General features: G+C 49.6%; 2 protein-coding genes across 6 annotated transcripts in view; one reads left to right on the plus strand and one right to left on the minus strand.

Annotated features, from left to right (window-relative positions):
- Positions 1-14,531, plus strand: part of LOC105496298 (Src like adaptor 2) — a 37,396-nt gene extending 22,865 nt beyond the window's left edge. For 2 of the 3 annotated variants that reach the window (XM_011766613.3, XM_011766612.3), the window contains 3 exons: positions 11,702-11,851; positions 12,629-12,761; positions 13,076-14,531. In XM_011766613.3, coding sequence (XP_011764915.2) covers positions 11,702-11,851; positions 12,629-12,761; positions 13,076-13,196 — 404 coding nt within the window. In that variant the 3' untranslated portion in view covers positions 13,197-14,531. Of the gene's footprint in view, positions 1-11,701; positions 11,852-12,628 lie in introns of all 3 variants that reach the window. The other variant, XM_071079385.1, reaches the window with a different exon arrangement.
- Positions 14,504-21,122, minus strand: LOC105496299 (RAB5 interacting factor). 3 transcript variants are annotated; one of them, XM_071079386.1, is made up of 4 exons: positions 20,827-21,117; positions 19,390-19,493; positions 17,527-17,656; positions 14,504-15,066 (listed from the first exon to the last, which is right to left on the minus strand). In XM_071079386.1, exons 1-4 carry the CDS (start codon positions 20,938-20,940, stop codon positions 15,049-15,051), a joined length of 366 nt encoding a protein of 121 aa, XP_070935487.1. In that variant the 5' UTR covers positions 20,941-21,117; the 3' UTR covers positions 14,504-15,048. The 3 variants fall into 3 exon arrangements, with proteins under 3 accessions (XP_070935487.1, XP_011764916.1, XP_011764917.1); XM_011766614.2 differs by having other exon boundaries at positions 14,504-15,048; positions 20,827-21,113; XM_011766615.2 differs by lacking the exon at positions 17,527-17,656 and having other exon boundaries at positions 14,664-15,048; positions 20,827-21,122.
- Between the last annotated feature and the right edge of the window lie 4,739 nt (positions 21,123-25,861).

The raw sequence follows: 25,861 nt of genomic DNA on the forward strand, positions 1-25,861 counted from the left end.
CCTGACCTCAGGAGATCACCCACCTTGGCCTCCCAAAGTGCTGGGATTACTGGCATGAGCCACCACACCCAGCTTTTTTTTTTTGAGACAGGATTTCACTCTATTGCCCAGGTTGGAGTGCAGTGGCACAATCATGGTTCACTGCAGTCTTGAACTTCTGGGCTCAAGTGATCCTCCCACCTCAGCTTCTTGAGTAGCTGGAACTACAGGGGGGTGCACCACCATGCCTAACTTTAAAATTTTTTTTTTTTTTTTTTTTTTTTTTTTTGAGACGGAGTCTCGCTTTGTCGCCCAGGCTGGAGTGCAGTGGCCGGATCTCAGCTCACTGCAAGCTCCGCCTCCCGGGTTTACGCCATTCTCCTGCCTCAGCCTCCCGAGTAGCTGGGACTACAGGCGCCCACCACCTCGCCCGGCTAGTTTTTTGTATTTTTAGTAGAGACGGGGTTTCACCATATTAGCCAGGATGCTCTCGATCTCCTGACCTCGTGATCCGCCCGTCTCGGCCTCCCAAAGTGCTGGGATTACAGGCTTGAGCCACCGCGCCCGGCCTAAAATTTTTTTTAGAGACAGGATCTCACTATGTTGCCAGGCTAGTCTTGAACTCCTGGGCTCAAGCGATCCTCCCACTCAGACTTCCCAAGTGCTGGGATTACAGGTGTGAGCCACCACAGCTGGCTAAATTTATTTCCTGAAACAAAATCATGGCCAGGCACGGTGGCTCATGCCTGTAATCCCAGCACTTTGAGATGCCAAGGTGGGTGGATCACCTGAGGTCAGGAGTTCGAGACCAGCCTGGCTAACATGGTGAAACCCTGTCTCTATTAAAAATACAAAAAAATTGGCCGGGTGCGGTGGCTCAAGCCTGTAATCCCAGCACTTTGGGAGGCCGAGACGGGCGGATCACGAGGCCAGGAGATGGAGAGACGATCCCGGCTAACACGGTGAAACCCCGTCTCTACTAAAAAATACAAAAAAACTAGCCAGGCGAGGTGGCGGGCGCCTGTAGTCCCAGCTACTCGGGAGGCTGAGGCAGGAGAACGGCATAAACCCGGGAGGCGGAGCTTGCAGTGAGCTGAGATCCGGCCACTGCACTCCAGCCTGGGTGACAGAGCAAGACTCCGTCTCAAAAAAAAAAAAAAAAAAAAAAATTAGTCAGGCATGGTAGCAGGTGCCTATAATCCCAGCTACTCAGGAGGCTGAGGCAGGAGAATTGCTTGAACGCAGGAGGTGGAGGGTGCAGTGAGCTGAGATCGTGCAATTGCACTCCAGCCTGAGGAACAAGAGCAAAACTCCGTCTCAAAAAAAAAAAAAAAAAAAATCTGGGGACATGCTCTGATGAGAATACAGGAACTACATACGTGAAATGAGGACCGTTAAGGAAAATCCTAGCTGTGGATGTGCTGACAAGACAGCGCTTATCTCCCCCGAGTGTGATGATTTCATACGTGTGTCTGGGCCCAAAGCAGAGTGTCCAGCATGTAGTGGGTGCTCAGCAGATGTTTACTGAATAAATGAATGAGCAGGTCAGCACACCTATGCATGTTGAGAGGGGGAGAGAGGATGAAGAGCTGGGGGAGACTGCCCCTCAAACAGGAAGATTCAGGCCGTTTGTAGCATCAGTTCCAAAGACAGAACCAAAGTCACCTCCCCATTACCCCTAGTGACCTGCTCCCCCATCAGTCACCTGGACCTGTGTGCCCCACAGCACTCTGTCTTCAGCTGAGGGCTGGCTCTGGGTGGGCCTTCTGTCCCCAGGGCAGAGTAGGGCTTAGTAAATGCTCAATATGTGTTTGCTGCAAATCGTGCAATGATAGGCCTTCAAGAATCATTCCCAACACCATCTGTGCCCACAGACAGTAGGAGTGCAAACGGTGATGAGCTCTCCTTTAAAACTGCTTGTCATCGTGACTCCATCCGAGTGTTTATCACAGAGACTCAGTCATTCATTCAACAAACAGATACTGTGTGCTGACTCTGTGCCAGGCACTGTTCACAAAACCAGAGATTCTGCAGTATGAAAAGCAAGATTCCTGCCCACAATCTAGTTGGCAAGGTGGACAGTAAACAAATAAGAAAAGAATGTGAGAGTGATAAGTGCCAAGAGGAAATAAAGCAGCGTTCAGAGGACACGGAGTGCCAGGGTGTGAGTGTGAGCACAGGCCTCAGGGAGGCGCGTGCGTCCTCAGCAGGCAGCCACAGGAGACAGGACAAGGGGAGTGGGGAGTTGGGAGTCAGGTCACACAGAGCCTTTCCAAGGAGAGGACTCGGGATTGATTTTAAGTGTGACAGGGAGGATTCTGAGCAGGGGAGTGAGATGACCTGACTCCTCCTGCCTGCTGCGAAGAGAGGAAGCCACGCAGGAAGCTGCAGCAGGCTCTGTCCAGGTGAGAAGTGGTCGGTTCTTAGCTGTGTTCTGACCACACCCAGTAGGGCTTTCTGTTGGGCTGGATGTGAGGCTGAGAGAGAGGAAGCAATCAGGGATGGATGACCCCTGACCTCTTTATCCCTGAGACCAGATCCCAAGTGTAGCTACCCTTTCTGATTCTAATAACTGGTGACAGTGGCTAGGGTGGGGTGGTTCAAGAACCATGCAAAAGATATAAGGTCTTGGTCACTAGTTCAGCTGGGTTGGTTGGCCTTCTGGGCCTATTTTCAAATATTTAGCCCATTCCCAACCACAGAATTTTTTCAGGGTTACAGCACAGCTCAAGAAGAGACTCTTCTCAAAGGTACAGAATGCAAACCGGGCATGGTGGTGCACACCTAGAGGCCCAGCTACTTGGGAAGCCGAGGCAACAGGATCACTTGAGCCCAGAGTTTGAAGCCTGCCTGAGCAACATAGTGAAACTGTCTCTAAAAAATAAAAAGAAAAAAAAAATTAAGGGTACAAAGGTCAAAGAGCTCTCAGTCAGGCAAAGAAACCAAAGAAAAGGAGGCAGAGACCCCACTGGGGTCACTACACTTCTCAAAGCATATTGACTCTGGGTCACCTTGCTAAATCTACTTTTAGTTCTAGTAGCTTTATGGCAGATTCCTTAGGATTATCTGTATATGATTGTGTTATCTGTAAGTAAATGTAGCTGTATTATTTTATTTTCCAATCCATATACTTTACATTTCTTTTTCTTGTCTTACTGCACTTGTTAGGGCCTTTGGTGCAACACTGAGTAGACCTGGTAAGAACATTGTTGCTTCGTTCCCAATCTTAGATGGAAAATAATCCCATGAAGTATGTTATAGATTTTTTTTTTTTTTTTGAGATGTAATGTCACTCTGTCACCTAGGCTGGAGTGCCGTGGCCCGATCTTGGCTCACTGCAACCTCTGCCTCCTGGGTTCAAACAATGCTCCTGCCTCAGCCTCTGGAGTACCTGAGATTACAGGCGCCCACCATTATGCCCGGCTAATTTTTCTATTTTTGTAGCGATGGGGTTTCACCATGTTGGCCAGGCTGGTCTTGAACTCCTGGCCTCAGGTGATCCGCCTGCCTCGGCCTCCCAAAGTGCTGGGATTACAGGTGTGAGCCACCGCACCAGCCAATGTTCAGTTATTGATTGATTGAGCCAGGGTCTTTCTCTGTTGGCTAGGCTGGAGTGTAGTGGCACAGTCATGGCTCACTGCAGCCTCAATGTCACAGGCTCAAACAATTCTCCTGCCTCAGCCTCTGGGGTAGCTGGGACCACAGGCACGCACCACCATGCCTGACTAATTTTTAAATTTTTTGCAAAGACAGACTCTCACCATGTTACCCAGACTCGTCTCAAATTCCTGGCTGGCCTTAAGTGATTCTCCCACCTCAGCTTCCCAAAGTTCTTAGATTACAGGCATTAGCCATTGCCCCTGGCCAATGTTCAGTTCTTATTTTGTAAATAAATTTTAATTTTACATTTATCCTTATTGTTAAGCAAGTGATGTTCAGTTTTTGTTTTTTGTGGGTTTTTTTTTCTTTTTCTTTTTTTTGAGATGGAGTCCTGCTCTGTCACCCAGGCTGGAGTGCAGTGGCGCAATCACGGCTCACTGCAACCTCTGCCTCCCGGGTTCAAGCGATTCTCCTGCCTCAGCCTCCCAAGTAGCTGTGATTACAGGTGTCCGCCACCATGCCCGGCTAATTTTTGTATTTTTAGTAGAGACGGGGTTTCACTATCTTGGCCAGGCTGGTCTCAAACTCCTGACCTCGTGATCCACCTGCCTCAGCCTCCCAAAGTGCTGGGATTACAGGAGTGCGCCACCGCGCCCAGCTGTGATGTTCAGTTTTTAAGTCAACTCTGCATTCCTGGGAAAAAGCCAATTTGGTCATCATGTTATCTTTTTCTTAATTTGAAAAGTTAAAAATTCCTTAATTTTTATTCCTGGTACCACTACCACAATTTACAGGGCAATATACCTGATGTAAAGAAAAGGCTACAACACTATATTATATTAATCAATCGCTGCACTTTTTGCAAACTGAGGCTCTGACAGTCATGCACAAGAAGGGTTTCCTATTGAAGCTGCAGTAACTTTTCTGATGATGGACCATCGTTCCTTCTGTGGCGGATTTTTAAAGTTCCTCTAACGCATTTGGAACTACTGTCTCCAAGTAACCTGCAGCTTTCCTGACAACTCCTTGCTCTCTCTCTCCTGCTAAGAACTGTAGCCCTGGCTGGGCGTGATGGCTGAGGCCTGTAATCCCAGCACTTTGGGAGGCCAAGACGGGTGGATTACCTGAGGTCAGGAGTTGGAGACCAGCCTGGCCAACATGGTGAAACCCCAACTCTACTAAAAATACAAAAAAATGGCCAGCTGCAGTGGCTCACGCCTGTAATCCCAGCATTTTGGGAGGCCGAGGTGGGTGGATCATGAGGTCAAGAGATCGAGAACATCCTGGCCAACATGTTGAAACCCCATCTCTACTAAAAATTAGCTGGGCGTGGTGGCGCATCCCTGTAGTCCCAGCTACTTGGGAGGCTGAGGCAGGAGAATCCCTTGAACCCAGGAGGTTGCAGTGAGCCGAGATCTATAGCCTTTTTCTGCTGTTTTTAGAACCTTCTGCTACTATATTTACCACTTCCACCACCAATCCGTAAGTACCACCATAGGGACTGCCTGAGCTTCTTCCACCAAAACTACCCCCTTTCATAGGTCCATAATTTGATTGCTGTTGTCCACTATAATTGCTGAAATCATAGTTACCACCACCACCATAGTTACCAGCGCCAAAATTTCCTCCTTCATTGTAACCATCATATTCTCTGCCACCGCCACCATATCCACCACCTTGGTTTTCATATCTTGCTCCACCATCACCATAGCCCCCTCTGCTGCTATAAGCAGGCTCACCATCATTGATACCACTATCACCTCCTCCATAACTACCTCTGCTGCCGCCACCTCCACCCCATCACCTCCTCCATAACTACCTCTGCTGCCACCACCTCCCACCCATCACCTGCTCCATAACTACCTCTGCTGCTGCCACCTCCACCCCATCACCTCCTCCATAACTACCTCTACTGCTGCCACCTCCACCCCATCACCTCCTCCATAACTACCTCTGCTGCCACCTCCACCCCATCATCTCCTCCATAACTACCTCTGCTGCCGCCACCTCCAGCCCATCACCTCCTCCATAACTACCTCTGCTGCCGCCACCTCCACCCCATCACCTCCTCCATAACTACCTCTGCCGCCACCTCCACCCCATCATCTCCTCCATAACTACCTCTGCTGCCACCACCTCCACCCCATCACCTCCTCCATAACTACCTCTGCCGCCACCTCCACCCCATCACCTCCTCCATAACTACCTCTGCCGCCACCTCCACCCCATCACCTCCTCCATAACTACCTCTGCCGCCACCTCCACCCCATCACCTCCTCCATAACTACCTCTGCCGCCACCTCCACCCCATCACCTCCTCCATAACTACCTCTGCCGCCACCTCCACCCCATCACCTCCTCCATAACTACCTCTGCCGCCGCCACCTCCACCCCATCACCTCCTCCATAACTACCTCTGCCGCCACCACCTCCACCCCATCACCTCCTCCATAACTACCTCTGCCGCCACCTCCACCCCATCACCTCCTCCATAACTACCTCTGCCGCCGCCACCTCCACCCCCACCCCATCACCTCCTCCATAACTACCTCTGTCGCCACCACCTCCACCCCATCACCTCCTCCATAACTACCTCTGCCGCCACCTCCACCCCCACCCCATCACCTCCTCCATAACTACCTCTGCCGCCACCACCTCCACCCCATCACCTCCTCCATAACTACCTCTGCCGCCACCTCCACCCCATCACCTCCTCCATAACTACCTCTGCCGCCACCACCTCCACCCCATCACCTCCTCAATAACTACCTCTGCCACCACCTCCACCCCATCACCTCCTCCATAACTACCTCTGCCGCCACCTCCAACCCATCACCTCCTCCATAACGACCCCTGCCGCCACCTCCACCCCATCACCTCCTCCATAACTACCTCTGCTGCTGCCACCTCCACCCCATCACCTCCTCCATAACTACCTCTCTGCCGCCACCTCCACCACCACAGCCTTCTCTTCCACCAAAGTTTCCACCACAGTTAAAATCACCTCTACCACCTCCAAAGTTTCTTCTGTAACCTATAAAATTGCCAGATCCACCTCCATGACCACTTTGCCATACAGCAGACTACATCTTTTGTTTAGTAAGGACCTTTTTCACTTCACAATTATGCCAATTAACAGTGTAGTATTTCTGGCTGGGTGCAGTGGCTCAAACAATAGGGATATAGAACACTTGAATAATGCAATCAACCAATTTGATTTGACATAAAACATGGCACTGTAATCCCAGCATTTTGGGAGGCCTAGGCAGGCGGATCATGAGGTCAGGAGTTCGAGACCAGCCTGACCAACACAGTGAAACCCCGTCTCTACTAAAAATGCAAAAATTAGCTGGGCGTGGTGGTACGCGCCTGTAATCCCAGCTACTCAGGAGGCTGAGGCAGGAGAATCATTTGAACCTGGGAGGCAGAAGTTGCAGAGAGCCAAGATCTCGCCACTGCACTCCAGCTTGGGCAACAGTCCGAGACTCTGTCTCAAAAAAAAAAAAAAAAAAAAAGATATTTCTGAACAGTTCTATCAACTGTATCTTGATTATCAAAAGTTACAAAAGCAAATCCTTTTTTCCACTCTGCCTGTCTTCCATAACTTCTATGGTTTTAATCTTGCCATACTTTTCAAAGGTCTCTCAAATTATATTCTTCTGTATCTTCTTTATTTTATTTATTTTTTTTTTAGATGGAGTCTCGCTCTGTTGCCCAAGCTGGAGTACAGTGGCGAGATCTTGGCTCTCTGCAACTTCTGCCTCCCAGGTTCAAATGATTCTTCTGCCTCAGCTTCCTGAGTAGCTGGGATTACAGGTGCCCACCACCACGCCCAGCTAATTTTTGTATTTTTAGTAGAGACGGGGTTTCACCATGTTAGCCAGGCTGGTCTTGAACTCCTGACCTTGTGATTTGTCCACCTCAGCCTCCCAAAGTACTCGGATTACAGGCATGAGCCACCACACCCAGCCTTGTTTTTATTTATTTTTTATTGAGGTGGAATCTCGCTCTGTCTCCCAGACTGGAGTGCAGTGGCATGATCTTGGCTCACTGCAACCTCCGCCTCCCAGGTTCAAGCAATTCTCCTGCCTCAGTTTCCCAAGTAGCTGGGATTTACAGGCATGTGCCACCATACCCAGTTAATTTTATATTTTTAGTAGAGACGGGGTTTTACCTTGTTGGTCAGGCTGGTCTTGAACTCCTGACCTCAGGTGATCCACCTGCCTCAGCCTCCCAAAGTGCTGGAATTACAGGCTTGAGCCCCACGCCCAGCCTAGATACATTTTCATTATTAATTTCTAATTTAATTCAATTGTGGCCAGACAACATACTTTTAATGATTTCAATCCTTTTAAATTGTTGGTCGGGTGCGGTGGCTCACGGCTGTAATCCCAGCACTTTGAGAGGCTGAGGTGGGCGGATCACGAGGTCAGGAGTTCGAGGCCAACCTGGCCAACATAGTGAAACCTCGTCTCTACTGAAAAAAAAAGTCGGGCATGGTGGCATGCGCCTGTAGCCCCAGTTACTTGGGAGGCTGAGGCAGGAGAACTGCTTGAACCCAGGAGGCGGAGGTTGTGGTGAGCTGAGATCACGCCTGGGCACTCCAGCCTGGGCACCAGAGTGAGACTCCGCCTCAAAAACCAAAATTCTGTTACCACCCAGACTAATCCATCTAGAGTAGTCCAGGTGTGCTTGAAAGAAAATATGTATTGCTGTCTCTGGGTGCCATGTTTTATGTCAAATCAAATTGGTTGATTGCATTATTCAAGTCTTCTATATCCCTATTGTTTTTGTCTTATTACTGAAGAGGATTAAAATCTCCATTCATGGATGTCTATTTCTCTAGGCAATTGTTAGGTTTCATTTATTTTGAAACTGTGTAATTAAGGACTTTTTGTCTTCTTGATGTGTACCTTTATTGCTGGTAATACTCTCGTTTTTGAATTCTACTGTCTGATATTAATATCCCACTAATATTCTCCCATTAATAAGCCATTCTAGCTTACTTATGGTTGTCTGAATATTTTTTTCCATCTTTTTACATTTAGCCTTTAATTTTTAATTTTTATTTTATTATTATTATTTTTTTCTGAGACAAAGAGTCTCGCTCTCTTGCCCAGGCTGGAGTGCAGTGGCGTGATCTTGGCCCACTGCAAGCTCCGCCTCCCGGGTTCACGCCATTCTCCTGCCTCAGCCTCCCGAGTAGCTGGGACTACAGGCGCCCGCCACCTCGCCCGGCTAGTTTTTTTTGTATATTTTAGTAGAGACGGGGTTTCACTGTGTTAGCCAGGATGGTCTCGATCTCCTGACCTCGTGATCCTCCTGTCTCGACCTCCCAAAGTGCTGGGCCTTTTTTTTTTTTTTTTTGAGACAGGGTCTCACTCTGTCATCCAGACTGGATGACACAATCTTGGCTCACTGCGACCTTTGCCACCCGGGCTCAATGATCCCCCTGCCTCAGCCTTCTGAGTAGCTGGGACTACAGGCTTGAGCCACTCTGCCTGCCTGGCCTTGTTTTTATTTTATTTATTTTATTATTTTTATTTATTTATTTATTTATTTACAGAGTCTTGCTCTCTCACCCAGGCTGGAGTGCAGTGGCATGATCCTGGCTCACTGCAAGCTCCGCCTCCTGGGTTCACGCCATTCTCCTGCCTCAACCTCCCAGCAGCTGGGACTACGGGCGCCCACCACCACGCCCGGCTAATTTTTTGAATTTTTAGTGGAGACAGGGTTTCACCGTGTTAGCCAGGATGGTCTCGATCTCCTGACCTTGTGATCCGCCCACTTCAGCCTCCCAAAGTGCTGGGATTACAGGCATGAGCCACCGCGCCCGGCCTTTTTTTTTTTTTAATTGAGAGGGAGTCTTGCTGTGTTGCCCAGGCTGAAGTGCAGTGGTGCGATCTCGGCTCACTACAACCTCTGTCTCCCGGGTTCAAGCAATTCTCCTGCCTCAGCCTCCCAAGTAACTGGGACTACAGGTGCACACCACCACACCTGGCTAATTTTTTCTTTTTGTATTTTTAGTAGAGACACGGTTTCACCATGTTGACCATGGCTGTTCTCAAACTCCTGACCTCAGGTGATCTGCCCACCTCGACCTCCCAAAGTGTTGGGATTACAGGCGTGAGCCACCGTGCCTGTCACTGGCCTTGGTTTGTTTGTTTATTTATTTATTTATTTGAGATGGAGTCTTGCTCTGTTGCCAAGGCTGGAGTGCAGTGGCACAATCTCAGCTCACTGCAACCTCCACCTCCTGGGTTCAAGTGATTCTCCTGCCTCAGCCTTCCAAGTAGCTGGGACTATAGGTGTGTACCACCACACCCAGCTATCTTTGGTATTTTAGTAGAGATGGGGTTCACCACGTTGGCCAGGCTGGTCTTGAACTGAGATTACTGGGGTGAGCCACCGTGCCCAGCCTGTTTCAGTATTTTAAATGTGCTTCTATGGCCAGGCACGGTGGCTCACGCCTGTAATCCCAGCTACTTAGGAGGCTGAGGCAGTTGGATTGTTTGAGCCTGGGAGCTGTCGTCATGCCACTGCACGCCATCCGGGCAAGAGAGCGGGAGCATGGCTCTAAAAATAAATTAAAATCTGGCTGGGCGCAGTGGCTCACACCTGTAATCTCGAGGCAGGTGGATCACAAGGTCAGGAGTTCCAGACCAGCCTGGCAAATATGGTGAAACCCCGTCACTACTAAAAATATAAAAAATTAGCCGGGCATGGTGGCGGGCGCCTGTAGTCCCAGCTACTCGGGAGGCTGAGGCAGGAGAATCGCTTCAACCTGGGAGGCAGAGGTTGCAGTGAGCCAAGATTGCGCCACTGCTCTCTAGCCTGGGCGACAGAAGGAGACTCTTGTCTCCACACACAAAAAAATAAAAAATGAAAAAATGAAACATGCAAAACTGGCAAAACTCTGTCACATGCATCAGTATATGTAATATATACATATAGGTTGAGGAGCAGGAATAAAACCGACATCCATGTGCCTACTTGCCAGCTGAAATTACCTAACAAGCCCTTCGTAGCCCCCTCTCATGCTTCACTGTGTTAATCAGTTGCTTTTCTTCAGAGCTTTGCCATGTGTGCCTGTGTAACATATAATGTCAGTTGGCTGTCTTTGAACTTTAAATAGAATCGGGCTGAATGTATGCTCTGTAATGTTTTTCTGCTTATTTCCAAGATTTCCTTATGCCTATATATGTAGCAGTTATTAATTTTAACTGTTGTATAGTACTACACTCTATAATCCACAGTTCTACTCTTGAGCATAAATGGGTTGTTTGCAGTTTTTGACTTTGTTGTTGTTGTTGAGACAGAGTCTCCCTCTGTCGACCAGGCTGGAGTGCAGTGGTGCGATCTCAGCTTGCTGCAAGCTCTGCCTCCCGGGTTCATGCCATTCTCCTGCTTCATCCTCCCAAGTAGCTGGGACTACAGGCGCCCACCACCACGCCCGGCTAATTTTTTGTATTTTTCATAGAGACGGGGTTTCACCGTGTTAGCCAGGATGGTCTCAATCTCCTGACCTTGTGATCCACCCGCCTCGGCCTCCCTAAGTGCTGGGAATACAGGCGTGAGCCACCACACCTGGCCCGTTTTTGACTTTTACAAACAATGCTGCTGTGCATATTCTTGCCTGTGTGCTTCTGAGGTAATGTGCCTGGGTAGAACTGCTGGGTTGTAAGGTACGTGCATGTTCAGCTCATCTAGTTAATGCCAAACTATTTCCAAGGTGGCTTGTACTAATTTCTCTTCCACCAGCAGGGTGGGAGGTCCTACTTCTCCACTTCCTTGCCAGCATCTTCTTGACAGTGTTTTTGCATCCTAACACATCTGCCACCTGAGTCTTTGTAAGAACAGCCAACGCTGAATGTTCATTCACACGGTGCCAGACCCTGTACTGAGGGCTCTGTGTGTGATTTGATTTCACCCTCACAAGACCCCCATCTATTATGAACATGTTATTGATGACCGAGAGAGCAAGTCTTTGTCTTGCTTCTGCCCAAGACACTTCCCTTCTGCCGGGGCCCCATGGCCATGTTGCCTATCTTCGTTTCCCAACCTGGGTGGGGCTGAGTCCCAGCAGGGCCTCAGCGCCATCCCTGGACCCTTTTCTCCTCAGGCTCTTACTCCCTGTCAGTCCGTCTCAGCCGCCCTGCATCCTGGGACCGAATCAGACACTACAGGATCCAGCGCCTTGACAATGGCTGGCTGTACATCTCACCGCGCCTCACCTTCCCCTCACTCCAGGCCCTGGTGGACCATTACTCTGGTATGGCCTTTCCCTGCCCCCAGGAGTAGGCTGGGATAGTCTGCAGGGAGGAGCAGGCAGTGGTGTCTTCGGATATTTTACCTGCTATGGAGTATTCAGACAGACAGGAGAGGCCTCCCCTATTTTCACACCAGTCCCCATGCCAAGAAATGCAGGCTGGAAGCCTTGTCTTCACCTCGTGCCCTAGCAGAAAAGCCACATACCTCCTGTGTAGGCTCCGGTCAGTACCTTGCCTACCACCCTGGTTCTGATTCAAAGCCCCTGGCAGCAGGTGGAGTTCTCTCCACAGGAACCGGACCCAGAGCTGCTGCTGTGTGGGATTCAATCCTGACTCTCCTTAGTACTTCCTGATGCCGGTCCTTCGACAGACACTGGAAGATGCAGTCACTGGGCACAGCGTCAGGGCGCAGAGAGGGAAGAGCACTCTCAGAAAACTCAGGGGTTTTCTGCAGGTCACTCCATGCAGGAGTAGACAGTAGAAGTAGACTGAGCAGTCCTTAGCTTTCTTCTTCCCAAAGCAATTTCCTAACCAGAAACTTGAGCTCAGGAGGTCCATGAACTCACCCTAAATCATACAGTGATTGTCTCCCAAAAGTTAGCCCAGAAAGACCTTTGACTGCATCTGTCTCCATGAAACCAACAGCTTGGGGCTCATGTCCTGTCACTCTTTTGTAACCATGCCCCCTCCTGCCAAGTGTGGGGGGCTGTCAGGATGAGGGCTGTTGGAGAGAAGTAGGGTGGAGTCGGCCATGTCAGGGATGGAGGTCTCTTCCTCAGAGCTGGCGGATGACATCTGCTGCCTCCTCAAGGAGCCCTGTGTCCTGCAGAGGGCTGGCCTGCTCCCTAGCAAGGATATACCCCTACCTGTGACTGTACAGAGGACACCACTCAACTGGAAAGAGCTGGACAGGTAAAGTCGGGGACTCCTGGAAACATGAAAGCAAGACCAAGAGTTAGAAGGACCCACCCCTGGGAACCACAACCCGAATGTACCTGTCACACTCAGGACACCTGGCAGCTGGAGCCAGGGCACACTGACTCAACTCCTGGAGCACAGCCCAGGCTCGGCAGGTGGGGCTGGGAAGCTGATCTGATAGGGAACAGGGGAGCCCCATGAGGTCCTCATCAGGAGTGAGGGGTTTTGAGAACAGTGCATTTTTGTGTGTAGTGAGTGCAGGGAGGAGGAATAGGCTCCTTGACCCAATTCTCTTCCTTTGTCCACAGCTCCCTCCTGTTTTCTGAAGTTCCCACAGGGGAGGAGTCTCTTCTCAGTGAGGGTCTCCGGGAGTCCCTCAGCTCCTACATCAGCCTGAATGAGGAGGCTGTCTCTTTGGATGATGCCTAGGCCCAAAAGAGAGGCCGAAAGGGAAACCAAGATTGCACACCTAGAACCCCAATTCAGCCCAGCCACCTGAGCACCCCAGAGGCAAGGCTGTGCACTCAGTGAGGGAGGGCTGGGACACAGAGGTGCATCCAAGGTCCCACCTGTACCCTTGCTCTTTCCTCTCTTGGCCCTAAGTCGTCACCTACCTCCTCCCAGTGCCATGACCCCACCTGCGACCTCTAGTCCAAATGCAGAGAAGTTGGGACCAGGGCCAGGGTTCCAAAAAGAGAGTAAGCCTCCTGCGGGTCTGACCTAGTCAGTTCTTGAGTTTGTTTCCAGTACCATCTGGATGCCCTGCCTGCTGAGCCCCGTTCTACATCCCCCGTTAACCAGGCCCCGCCCACAAGGTAGAAACAACCCCTAGCTTCTGTGAGAAAATCATTTTCGGGAAATTGACAAGTCTCGTTGAGACCACCACCGTACCTCAGAAGATAGGACTGTGGCCTAGAAGGGAAAGGAAAACTGAGGAGATGATGTCTTACCGTAGCAGCAGATCATAGGTGCTCCAGCCTCTACATGATCTCCAGAGCAATGAGAAAGACTTCTGACAGTCTAAGTCCTCAAATGTCCCCCATTGAGGACAACAGCCCCAGCTCTTTTTTTCTGAAACGGAGTCTTGCTCTGTTGCCCAGGCTGGAGTGCAATGGCGCGATCTCAGCTCACTGCAACCTCCGTCTCCTGGATTCAAACAATTCTCCTGCCTCAGCCTCCAGAATAGCTGGGATTACAGGTGCATACCACCATGCCTGGCTAATTTTTTTGTATTTTTAATAGAGATGGGGTTTCACCATGTTGTCCAGGCTGGTTTCGAACTCCTGACCTCAGGTGATCCACCCGCCTAGGCCTCTCAAAGTGCTGGGATTACAGGTGTAAGCGACCGCACCCAGCCTAGCTTTCAGATCTCTATTTCATTTTGTGGCTTACCATTCCCTAGCACACTGGCCTTGCCATCTTGTGGCCAAATACAAAATAACACCTCTTAAGTCTAGCACACTGCAGTGAGGCCAGGCACCTCAGTGCTGGGCAGGGGCATCAGAAGGTGCTAAGCCCTCTCTCCACAATGCCAAGACTGAGGCCACAGCCTACACCAAATCCAGCGCTTAATTTCCCTGCTGCCCTCATAAAGAGAAAGAGGTCTGCTGGATCTGCTAAGGGAGCACGGAGAGGAAGAAAGAGGGATGGGGTGGGAGGTACCACCTCGAGTGTTCCTACTGGGTTCCCAAGCTACAGGTGGGGTGGGAAAGGCTTTATCAGGTATCATCAACAGGTTCTCAATTAAAGATTTGATTTATTCAAGTATCTGAAAACATTCTACAATGGAAACTGTTATTAGATGCTGCCTGTACTGTGCTATGGACCACACACATACAGTCATGCTGTTTCAGAAGACTTTAAATGCCACTGATAGTTTAAAAACTGTACACCTGATGGAGAATCGAGGAAGACAATTTAATGTTTCATCTGAATCCAGAGGTGCATCAAATTAAATGACAGCTCCACTTGGCAAACAGCTGTTACTTGACGGTATCCAAGAAGAAATGGTTGGTGACGGATAAATTCAGAAATGCTTCTCCAAAGGTGGGTGGTTTTTAAAAAGTTTCAGGTCACAACCCTTGCAGAAAACACTGATGCCCAACACACTGATTCGTGGTCCAGGAAACATGGGTCTTCCAAGTTCCAAGGGGCTGGGGTTCCCCAACGATCAAGTTCCTGTGCTGTAATCAAGAGGGTCCTTTGGACTGGATAGGGAGCAGTTGGGAGCTGTACACCATCAGTCATAATGAATGGCAGTGTAAAAGATGATCCAGATGACCTAGTGAGGAGACAAGCACTGTTCATAGGTCACCTGGGTTAACACAGGCCCTGATTCCACAAAACAAAAATGCCAGATGAGAATGTGAACACGGGGCTCTCCCGGGGCTATCCATTGCACAATCGGCTTGGGGAGTCTAAGTTAAAATTTCACTGAAATCACACTGTCACTAACAGAGCCCAGGACTGCCCACCTGCACTTGCAAAGCAACTCCTGATAAGTTCCTCCCCTACCAAATGGCAACCCCAGGCCCAGGGAATTGAGGTACAGAGGTGGAAATGATTCAAGTAAAGCATACTACACTGCTAGCAGGTGCTGCGACTACCAGTGTGAAAATACCATTATAATTTGTCAGGTGCATATCAAAGCAGGGATTCTCAAACCTTGTCTACCCATTGTAATCTCCTGGTTCTTTAAAAAACATATAGATGCCCCAGCAATACCTCTCAGAAGATTTTATTGGTTTGGATTAGAGTCTGGACACATAAGGTTTTTTTTTTTAATCCTGCTGGGACTCAACAGGTACACACCACCACTCCTGGCTATTTTTTTTTCCCGCTGTAGAGATGCGTTTCACCATATTGCCCAGGCTGGTCTTGAACTCCTGGACTCAAGCAGTCTGCCTGCCTCAGCCTCCTATAGTGCTGTAATCCCAGCACTTTGGGAGGCCGAGACGGGTGGATCACGAGGTCAGATCAAGACCATCCTGGCTAAAACGGTGAAACCCCGTCTCTATTAAAAAAATACAAAAAACTAGCTGGGCGAGGTGGCGGGCGCCTGTAGTCCCAGCTACTCGGGAGGCTGAGGCAGGAGAATGGTGTAAACCTGGGAGGCGGAGCTTGCAGCTAGCTGAGATCCGGCCACCGTACTCCAGCCTGGGAGACAGAGCGAGACTCCCTCTCAAAAAAAAAATGGGCTGGGCGCGGTGGCTCACACCTGTAATCCCAGTACTTTGGGAGGCGGAAGCGGGTGGATCACTTGAGGTCAGGAGTTTGAGACCAGCCTGGCCAACATGATGAAACCCCATTTCTACTAAAAATACAAAAACTATCCAGGCATGGTGGCTCACGCCTGTAGTCCCAACTACTGGGGAGACTGAGGTGGGAGGATCACTTGAGCCCAGTAGGCGGAGTCTGCAGTAAGCCAAGATTGTGCCACTGCACTCCAGCCTGGGTGAAAGGGTGAGACCCTGTGTCAAAAAAAATAATAGTATACAGTTCAGAAGTTTTCTATATGGGCACAGGTGTGCAAACATCACCACTGATTTCAAAACATTACTCCAAAAAGAGCCTGTTTCCTTTATCAGCTACTCTCCCTCCCCTCCTCCCAGCCACTGGCAAGCACTAATATACTTTTTGCCTCAATGGATTTGCTCACTGGGAGATTTTGCATATAGAATCACACAATATATGGTCTTTTATATCTGGATTCTTCCACTTAGCATAATGTTTCAAGGTTCATCCATGTTATACAGCATGTATCGGTACTTCATTCTTTTTTTTTTTTTTTTTTTTTTTTTGAGATAGTCTTGCTCTGTCTCCCAGGCTGGAGTGCAGTAGCGCAATCTTGGCTCACTGCAAGCTCTGCCTCCCAGGTTCACACCATTCTCATCTCAGCCTCCCCAGTAGCTGGGACTACGGGCGCCCACCACCAAGCCCGGCTAATTTTTTTAGTAGAGACAGGGTTTCACCTTGTTAGCCACGATGGTCTTGATCTCCTGACCTTGTGATCCGCCCGCTTCGGCCTCCCAAAGTGCTGGGATTACGGGTGTGAGCCACCGTGCCCGGCCACTTCATTCCTTTTTAAGACCAAATAACATTCTACTGTATGGATATATATTATCCTATCCATTCATCAAGTGATGGTCATTTGGATTGTTTGTACTTTTTAGCCATTATGAAAAATATTTCCTAGTTTCTTTTTTGAGGTGGAGTTTCCCTCTTGTTGCCCAGGCTGGAATGCGATGGCATGATTTCAGCTCACTGCAACCTCTGCCTCCCAGGTTCAAGAGATTCTCATGCCTCGGCCTCCCAAGTAGCTGGGATTACAGGTGCCCACCACCACGCCCAACTAATTTTTTGTATTTTTAGTAGAGATGGGATTTCACCATGTTGGCCAGGCTGATTTTGAACTCCTGACCTTAGGTGATCTGCCTGCCTTGGCCTCCCAAAATGCTGAGATTACAGGCCTGAGCCACCATGCTCGGCCCTCCTAGTTTCTAATATGTAGCCAGGGTTGAGAATCAGATGTAGAAGCTGACGATGGGCCCTGGATTTACACATTACAGGGGACTGTACAGTATTTCAGACCACATCTTCTAGGATGTGGCTCAACACAGGCCATGGCCCTGAGCCTCAGAAGCCTTTAGAAAAACAGCACCCTGTTCACATAGTGTAACTCAATCAGTGGGGTCCCCTCCTGTAAGTGACACCTCATGAAATGAACAGTACCTGTTATAAAACTATCAGCTACACATACCATGAACAAGGCAAAAGAGGTCATAAACCCTTCTTTCGTGAGCTCCCACGTGCCGCCATATTCTTCCTCATCAATCTGTAGATAATTGCTGAAGTAGAGGTACAGGACTCCTGCATTGATCAGGCAGAATCTGGAGCAAGAGAGAACAAGTACCAAACATAAACTGTAAGATTAGAAGACTCAGAACTTGGGGCCGGGCGTGGTGGCTCACGCCTGTTATCCCAGCACTTTGGGAGGCTGAGGTAGGTGGATCACTTGTGGTCAGGAGTTCGAGAACAGCCTGGCCAACAGGATGAAACCCTGTCTCTACTAAAAATACAAAAACTAGCAGGGCATTGTGGTGGGCACCTGTAATCCCAGCTGTTCAGGAGCCTGAGGCAGGAGAACTGCTTGAACCCAGAGGCGGAGAGGTTGCAGTGAGCCAAAATTATTCCACTGCACTCTAGCCTGGGCAACAGCAAAACTCCATATATAGGTATATATATATTGTGTGTGTGTGTGTGTGTGTGTGTGTTTGTGTATGTGTATTATATAGTTCTCCAAAGCCCCTTGAAGACAGACAGAATGGCTGCTGAGCTGTCCCAAACAGAACCTGACATGGGCCTCCAGGTAGCTCCAGCTAGAGGCAGGCTATGGGAGAAACACACGTGAAGCCGCTGCTTCACAGCCTAGTTGAGCAGGCAACAGCATACCCCCTGTACAACTCCCAGTGGGAGACCATTTCTGGATATCCACTGTCTGTTACTGCTATAGGATGCAGATGTGAAGATGACTGTTCCTGCCCTCAGCTCACCATCAGTTATGGGGCTAGGAACAGCAATGAGCTAGGCACGGTGGCTCATGCCTGTAATCCCAGCACTTTGGGAGGCCAAAGTAGGCGGATCACCTGAGGTCAGGAGTTCAGGACCAGCCCAGCCAACATGGCGAAACCGTCTCTACTAAAAATACAAAAAAATAAGCCGGGCATGTTGGTGGGCACCCGTAGTCCCAGCTACTTGGGAGTCTGAGGCAGGAGAATTGCTTGAACCTGAGACGTGGAAGTTGCAGTGAGCCGAGATCATGCCAGTGCACTCCTGCCTGGGCACCAAAGCAAGACTCCGTCTCAAAAAAAAAAAAAAAAAAGAAGGACCTATGCCAGACATTTTGACTCATGCCTGTAATCCCAACACTTTGAGAGGCCGAGGAAGGAGGATCACTTGAGCCCAAGAGTTCAAGGCTAGCCTAGGCAATGTAGAGAAACCTTGTCTCTACAAAATTTTAAAAAATCAGCCAAGTATTGTGGCTCACGCCTATAGTTCCAGTTACTTAGGAGGCTGAGGCAGGAAAATCATTTGAATCCAGGAGGTCAAGGCTGCAGTCAGCCGTGATGGTGCCACTGTGCTCCCACCTGGGCAACAAAGTGGGGCCCTATCTCAAAAAAACAAAATGAAGGGACCTGAAATAACTTCTGCCAAAGCCAAGGTTTAGCACCTGGCACTAAGCATAGTGCCAGGCACAAGGGAAATGGTCGTCAAATACAGAAGTTCCCACTTCCCAAACTTGCACAGAAACAAAGGTCACAGCAGAACGAGAGGGCATGCCACCAACAAGTAATGTGATAGCCTCTTGCATGAGGTCCCTTTAGACCCATGAATGAATGGACTGGCCCAGCCTTCAGGAAGGCAGGAAGGTAACCTGCCTGACCTGAGATGCTCCTGAGGAGTGGTGCACCAGACCCAGGAGTGCCATTGTAGGGCCGCTGCTTTGCTGTATTCATCACACACACACAGCTCCAGAGCAGCAATGGCCTTTCCTCTAACAGGAAAGAAAGCCTCTATTTAAAAAGAAATGATACCATGAAAATGTAAGATACCCAAGACTTACCCTGCTATTCCCAAGAAACCTCGTAATGGTAAAACTCCCCAAATGACACCCAGGACCACAGCAATGATCTGTCGGAACCAGTAGATCACATCTAAAAATTCATCCTGTAGAAAAGACAGAAAATGCAAGAATTATCTGGGGATGGGTGCCATAGTACAGCCAGAGGGGGGAATATTAAACCTTTCTGCTAAACACATCCAGGAAATTTGTTTCCCCCAAAGGCAACGGTATGTGCTTCCTGTTTCACCTTACTTAAAATGTGATAGAAATGATACATTTCGACATCATTAAGCGATCACTTCCAGAATCTATGCTCTAAATCAAAATTCTAGAGCTGCATATATAATATGACCTGTAATGAAATGATTGTGATAGTAATCGTGCTACTGGCCGCACATATGGACTAGAAGCAAAAATGCTGGAGGCAGGTGCCAGCATATTTAAGTTTCATGGAAGAACACAGACGACGACTCAGGTTTCTGATCTGCCCTAGATTCCAGAAACCAGTCCTTATACAAGAAAGAAATGACACAGCAGATTAGAGACTGCAGGTTTTGCAAGAGTTGGGCAGGGCTGGGGGCAGAACAAGGGCACCTTCAGGAAGTGCCTCCCATCCCCCCTTACAGGAACTTCAGGAAGGAAAATCCCACTTCGGCAGCCCAGAAAACCAAAGAAATGACTGCAAATATAATACTCTTTCCAAACTACCTGGAATCAAGCGGTTTGTGATCACCCCTTCCAGATCATGGAGCAGAGTTACGAAGCATCCTCCGAATGGGACGAGTAAGAACGTCCTGAAGTCCCAACCAATTCTCACACGTATTTGGTGGCATTTCTCTACCCCGACACCTCACACTCACCCAGTGGGTGGTCTCAGTCTCCCCTCTTGACTCATGCTTATCAAAGTATTCAGTCCTTTTCATTCAACAGGCAACAACAGCTCAAGATTAGCGAGCCTCACTATGTGCAAAAGGCTTTAACGCACCACCGTACCCTCACTTCAGAGCTATTCTGACTTAGATTCCGCAAGGAGAGCACCTGGTACGTAGAAAGCATTCTCAGTAGAAGTCTGTTAGTGTTAGTTTGTACTAGTTAATTCGAAAGAGACAAGTAACTTACTCAAAACCCTACTGCACATAAAAGGCGGAGGCCGAATCGAATTCAGCTCCCTTTCCCCGTTCAGGCACAAGCCCTGCCCGCTCCTCGTCAATTCCGCATAACTACGGGGCTTCGGCCTTAGGCCACCCTTCGGGGAGCTCCAAGCCCAGCTGTCCGCCCAGTGCCCGCCAAGTTTGTTCTGATACTCTTGGGCCACCCGCCCCACTGCCCTACTCGATAGCGCCGGAACGGGGGCGAGGGCAGGCCCAGGCCAGTCTTCCCGTTCCCCGAGTCCCAGCCGGCTCCTCGCGTCCGCGCCCTGTTCGGGCTCCACCGTACCTTGTCCTCCCAGGCCGCGTCGCTCCGCAGCACCTTGCTCCAGACGGAGACTTTGAGGGCCCCGTTGGCCAGCTGCGGCTGAGGCGGCTCCTCCTTCCGCCGCCCGCCGCTCATCCTCCCGTCGCGCCGCCCGGGCCGGGCCTGGGGCGCGCGGGCTGAGCCAGAGGGAGTCGGGGTCTAGGGTCGCGGGTCACGGCGCGGGTCGGCTGCAGGCTCAGCGGTCCGGTCCTGCGGCGCGCTGCAGTTCCTCTCACCTGGCCAACCTACCCGGCTCCGCTGGCTCTACTGAGCAGGCGCCGCGAAGGGAGGGGCGGCACAGTGTCGTGCGACCTCCCGCCGACGTGCTGACGCAGCCAATCGGCAGTCGCGCAGCCGTCCGAGTGAAAGAGCAACCATCGCCTTGGCGCAAGCGCGCTACTCGTGGCGGAAATGACGTCAGCCTCTGCCAGGCTCGCGGTAAGGTGTGAGGGAAGGGACAATCTTGGTAGAACGCTGAAATGGGCGCCAGGAGGCGCTGTGGAGACCGAGGAGGTAAGGGAACACCGAGGCTGGACGTCAGCGTCGCCCAGTCGGCCACAGCTGACCCTCGAGCAGCGAGTGGGGCAGGAGCTGCTCTACCTTTCCTTGCGACCTACACGCCGGCTGAGCCCAGACCTTGCTCCAGGGTAGCCCCAAGCTGCCCCGCAGGATTTAGCCGGTTTATTTTCTCCCCTAACCCTGCAAGTTCTGTAGGGCCTTGTTCAAGATGTTAACTCTTCTGTAATAACTAAGCATCTCATCTTGCCCAGCACACTCTTTTGGCATACGAGAGCCCTGAGACCCCAAAAGAGGAAATGAGTTTCTGAAGCCGTATAGCAAGGTGGACTCAACCGGGGACTCCTGAGCGGCAAATACAAGAATTGGGTTAGGTGTCAGAATATCTGAGTGTTCACATACAGCGTCCTCACCATGTGCTGCGTCAGTGCTTCACAAAATGAGCTTCCAGAGCAGCAGCGGCCGCATCGCCTGGGAACTGGATAGGGTGGCAGGTTCTCGGCCCCCATTCCACACCTACTGACTCAGAACCCCTGGGGATGGGGCTCCTTCCGATGTTTGAACAAGCCCTCCAGGTGGTGCCAGGCGCACTGTGTTGGTAAGTCCAGAGACCAAGGCACATCCCTTCTGGACAGTGGATTTTTTTTTTTGAGACGGCACGGTCTCTGCTCACTGCAACCTCCACCTCCCAGGTTCAAGCGATTCTCGTGCCTCAGCGTCCCACGTAGCTGGGATTATAGGCACCCGCCACCACGCTCCACTGATTTTTTTTTGTATTTTAGTAGAGAGGGGGGTTTCACCATGTTGCCCCGGCTGGTCTCGAACTCCTGAGCTCAGGCAATCCGCCCATCTTGGACTCCCAAAGTGCTAGGATTACAGGCATGAGCCTCCTCACCCGGCCTCTGGACAGTGGATTTATAGAGGCAAGTAATGTATCTGGACCTGGGTGTGTCTTGACTCCAAAATCTGTGCTCTTAACGGTTAAACTTTAAAGCTTAAAGAGTATCAATGAGGTCAGAGCATCTTTTGCATACCTATCAACATTCACCTGTAATTCTTCACTTTTCGTGAGTAATAGAACCTCGTAGGGAGGCCAGGCGCAGTGGCTCACTCCTGTAATCCCAGCACCTTGGAAGGCCGAGGTGGGTGGATCACTTCAGGTCAGGAGTTCAAGGCAAGCCTAGCCAACACGGTTGAAACCCCGTCTGTACTAAAAATACAAAAAAAACCCAAAAACAACAACAACAACAAAACTAGCCAGGCGTGGTGGTGGGGACCCGTAATCCCAGCTTCTCAGGAGGCTCGAGGCATGAGAATTGTTTGAACCTTGGAGGCGGAGGTTGCAGTGAGCCAAGATCACGCCATTGTACTCCAGCCTTGGCAACAGAGCAAGACTTGGTCTCAAAAACAACAAAAAACAAACAAAAGAACCTCCTAGAGAGCTTTTCCAGAATACCACAGCTGCTGTTTTCCACCCCAAGCCTACCCTGACATTGTTTCAGTAGATTAAGTGGAGCTGGACCCCCAAGGTGAAACATACTGCGATCACATTACTGTCTGGAACTGGTGGAAGGGCCGTATACATTGTATGGGTGCACACCTTTTGTCCTAAGTTTCCCCATGGGTCTTGTTCTTTTCAGCCCTGCCTCTTTTCTGATCCAGTTTCCCTCCCATATGAAATGGTAAAGCTTAGCCAGTTGAAGGAAATCAAAATATTTTGCCCCAAAATATGGCTCCCTCATATAATGACTATTTTAGTTTAGTTTCTGAGACAGGGTCTCGCTCCGTTGCCCATGCTCAAATGCAGTGGCATGATCAGGGCTCACTGCACCTTTGATCTCCTGGGCTCAAATGATCTTCCCATCTCAACTTCCCAAGTAGCTGGAGCCACAGGCACAGGCACATGCCACCACGCCTGGCTAAGTTTATTTATTTTGATTATTATTATTATTTTTTGAGACAGAGTCTCACTCTGTTGCCCAAGCTGGAGTGCAGTGGCATGATCTCAGTTCACTGCAACCTCCGCCTCCCAGGTTCAACAAGTTCTATTGACTCAGTCTCCCCAGAAGCTGGGATTACAGGTGTGTGCCACCACACCTGGCTAATTTTTGTATTTTTCAGTAGAGATGGGGTTTTGCCATCTTGTCCAGGCTGGTCTCAAATTCCTGACCTCAAGTGATCTGCCTGCCTTGGCCTCCCAAAGGGCTGGGATTACAGGCATTAGCCACCACGCCCTGCCATGTTTTTTCTTTTTCTTTCTTTTTTTTTTTTTAATTTTCTGTAGAGACGGGGTCTCACTATGTTGCCTAGGCTGGTCTTGAACTCCTGGGCTCAAGCAATCCTCCCATCTCAGCCTCCCAGTGTGTTGGGATTACAGGCATGACCCACTGTGCCTAGCATAATGAATATCTGAAATTGAAAACCTTTAGAGATCAGGGGGCTGGAAGAGACTTTTCCCCTATCTACATAAAGATATGACTGACCCACCAAGGAGAAGAGTTCTTGTTCCTTTCCCTGTTATATCACTTTCTATTGCAGAAGATAAGACAGTGTAACCAAACCTGAACAAATCCTTTTCAAGGTAGTGACTGTCTCCAAAAATGATTTAAATTCCAAAGATAACTGTTTACAACTTAACTTCTGTTTCTCATCCATTCTTCCTAATAATCATTTGTTGTCCCTCAATAAAATTCCTGTGCTCCCCCTTCCCATAACCTGTTCTACCAGGATCCAAGTCCCCATTCTTTCTGTAACCTCAAGATAGTACAGAAACTTCTGTACCTGGCTGGGTGCAGTGGCTCACACCTGTAATGCCAGCACTTTGGGAGGCCGAGGCGGGTGGATCACCTGAGGTTAGGAGTTCGAGACCAGCCTGACCAACATGGAGAAACCCCATCTCTACTAAACTTACAAAAAATTAGCCAAACATGGTGGCGTGCACCTGTAATCCCAGCTACTCAGGAGGCTGAGGCAGGAGAATCACTTGAACCTGGGAGATGGAGGTTGCAGTGAGCCAAGATCATGCCATTGCACTCCAACTTGGGCAACAAGAGCAAAACTCCATCTAAAAAAAAAAGAGGCTTCTGTACCTTACTGGGGAGTTGGGGAGCTGGGTCTTCATTCTGAAGACTCCTGTGTATTCGTGTTAAATCAAATTGTATGCCTTTTCTCCTGGTAAACAATCTGCCTCATATTACTGATTTTCAGGGAAACTTCAGGGGGCCAAGAGCTTCCAAACTGACTTGTTTGGAAGTGTACCATTGTTACAAAACCTCTTTTACAGACTCCCTGCTAGCATGTAGTTCAGAAGACAAACTAATGAATCTGTCACGGAACGAAGGAAGAATGACTAACCCTTGGCCTAAAGGTAAGTTTTCACTCTGCCAGGTCTCCTCCTGGTGAAGATATATAATGGGGAACCTGATCTGGGGGGATTAGGGAAGGCTAAACTCTGAAGGAAGAGATTAGAAGGAAAAGAGGGAGGTGAAGGTGGGAGAGAACATTCAGGAAAATGAAACTGTGTGGGCTAATGGTAAGGAATGAAGCCACCAGGGGGGAAGCACAGGGGAAAATCATGCCGAAGAGCTTGCTTCTTATCCCAGGGGTAGGGGAAGCCATCAGGTTTGCATCTTAGAATGATCATGGTTGCTGCTATTTGGAGGACTAGATCAGAATGAATGGGGGACTAGTTAAAAGTCTATTAAAGTCATTTAGGTGAGAGTTGGTGAGGGCACTGAAGATGCAGAAAACTGGATTCAAAAGTTCTTTTTGTTGTTGTTGTTTGAGAAAGAGTCTCATTCTTGTTGCCCAAGCTGGTGTGCAGTGGCATGATCTCGGCTCACTGCAACCTCCACCTCCCAGGTTCAAGCAATTCTCCTGACTCAGCCTCCTGAGTAGCTGGAATTACAGGCGCCCACCACCACGTCTGGGTAATTATTTTTGTATTTTTAGTAGAGACGGGGTTTCACCATGTTTGGCCAGGCTGGTCTTGAACCCCTGACCTCAGGTGATCCACCCGCCTGAGCCCCTCAAAGTCCTGGGATTACAGGCATGAGCCACCATGCCCAGCCCATTCTTTTTTAAATTAAACATATTATTTATTTATGTATTTATTTTGGAGACAGAGCTTCACTCTGTTGCCCAGGCTGGAGTGCAGTCGCACCATCTCAGTTCACTGTAGCCTCTGCCTCCCAGGTTCAAGTGATTCTCATGCCTCAGCCTCCGAGAGTAGATGGGATTACAGGTGTGTGCCACCACACCTGCCTAATTTTTTGTATTTTAGTAGACATGGGGTTTCACCGTGTTGCCCAGGGTGGTCTTGAACTACTGAGCTCAGGCAATCTGCCTGCCTCAGCCTTCCAAAGTGCTGGGATTACAGGTGTGAGCCACCACACCCAGCCAAATTAAAAATATTTTTAAGGGCCTGGCATGGTGGTTCATGCCTGTAATCCCAGCAGTTTGGGAGGCCAAGACAGGAGGATCACTTGAACCCAGGAGCTCA

This window comes from Macaca nemestrina, chromosome 15 (genome assembly GCF_043159975.1).
Source record: "Macaca nemestrina isolate mMacNem1 chromosome 15, mMacNem.hap1, whole genome shotgun sequence".
Taxonomy (NCBI): domain Eukaryota; kingdom Metazoa; phylum Chordata; class Mammalia; order Primates; family Cercopithecidae; genus Macaca; species Macaca nemestrina.

What these genes read in the sequence shown, in the direction of transcription:
- LOC105496299 (XM_011766615.2), bottom strand. Translation starts at nt 20,940, where the DNA reads ATGAGCGGCGGGCGGCGGAAGGAGGAGCCGCCTCAGCCGCAGCTGGCC. An exon ending in ACGCGGCCTGGGAGGACAAG is followed by an intron (nt 19,494 to 20,826) that starts GTACGGTGGAGC and finishes TCTTTTCTACAG; the next exon opens with GATGAATTTTTAGATGTGAT. An exon ending in GGTTTCTTGGGAATAGCAGG is followed by an intron (nt 15,049 to 19,389) that starts GTAAGTCTTGGG and finishes TCTCCTCACTAG; the next exon opens with GTCATCTGGATCATCTTTTA.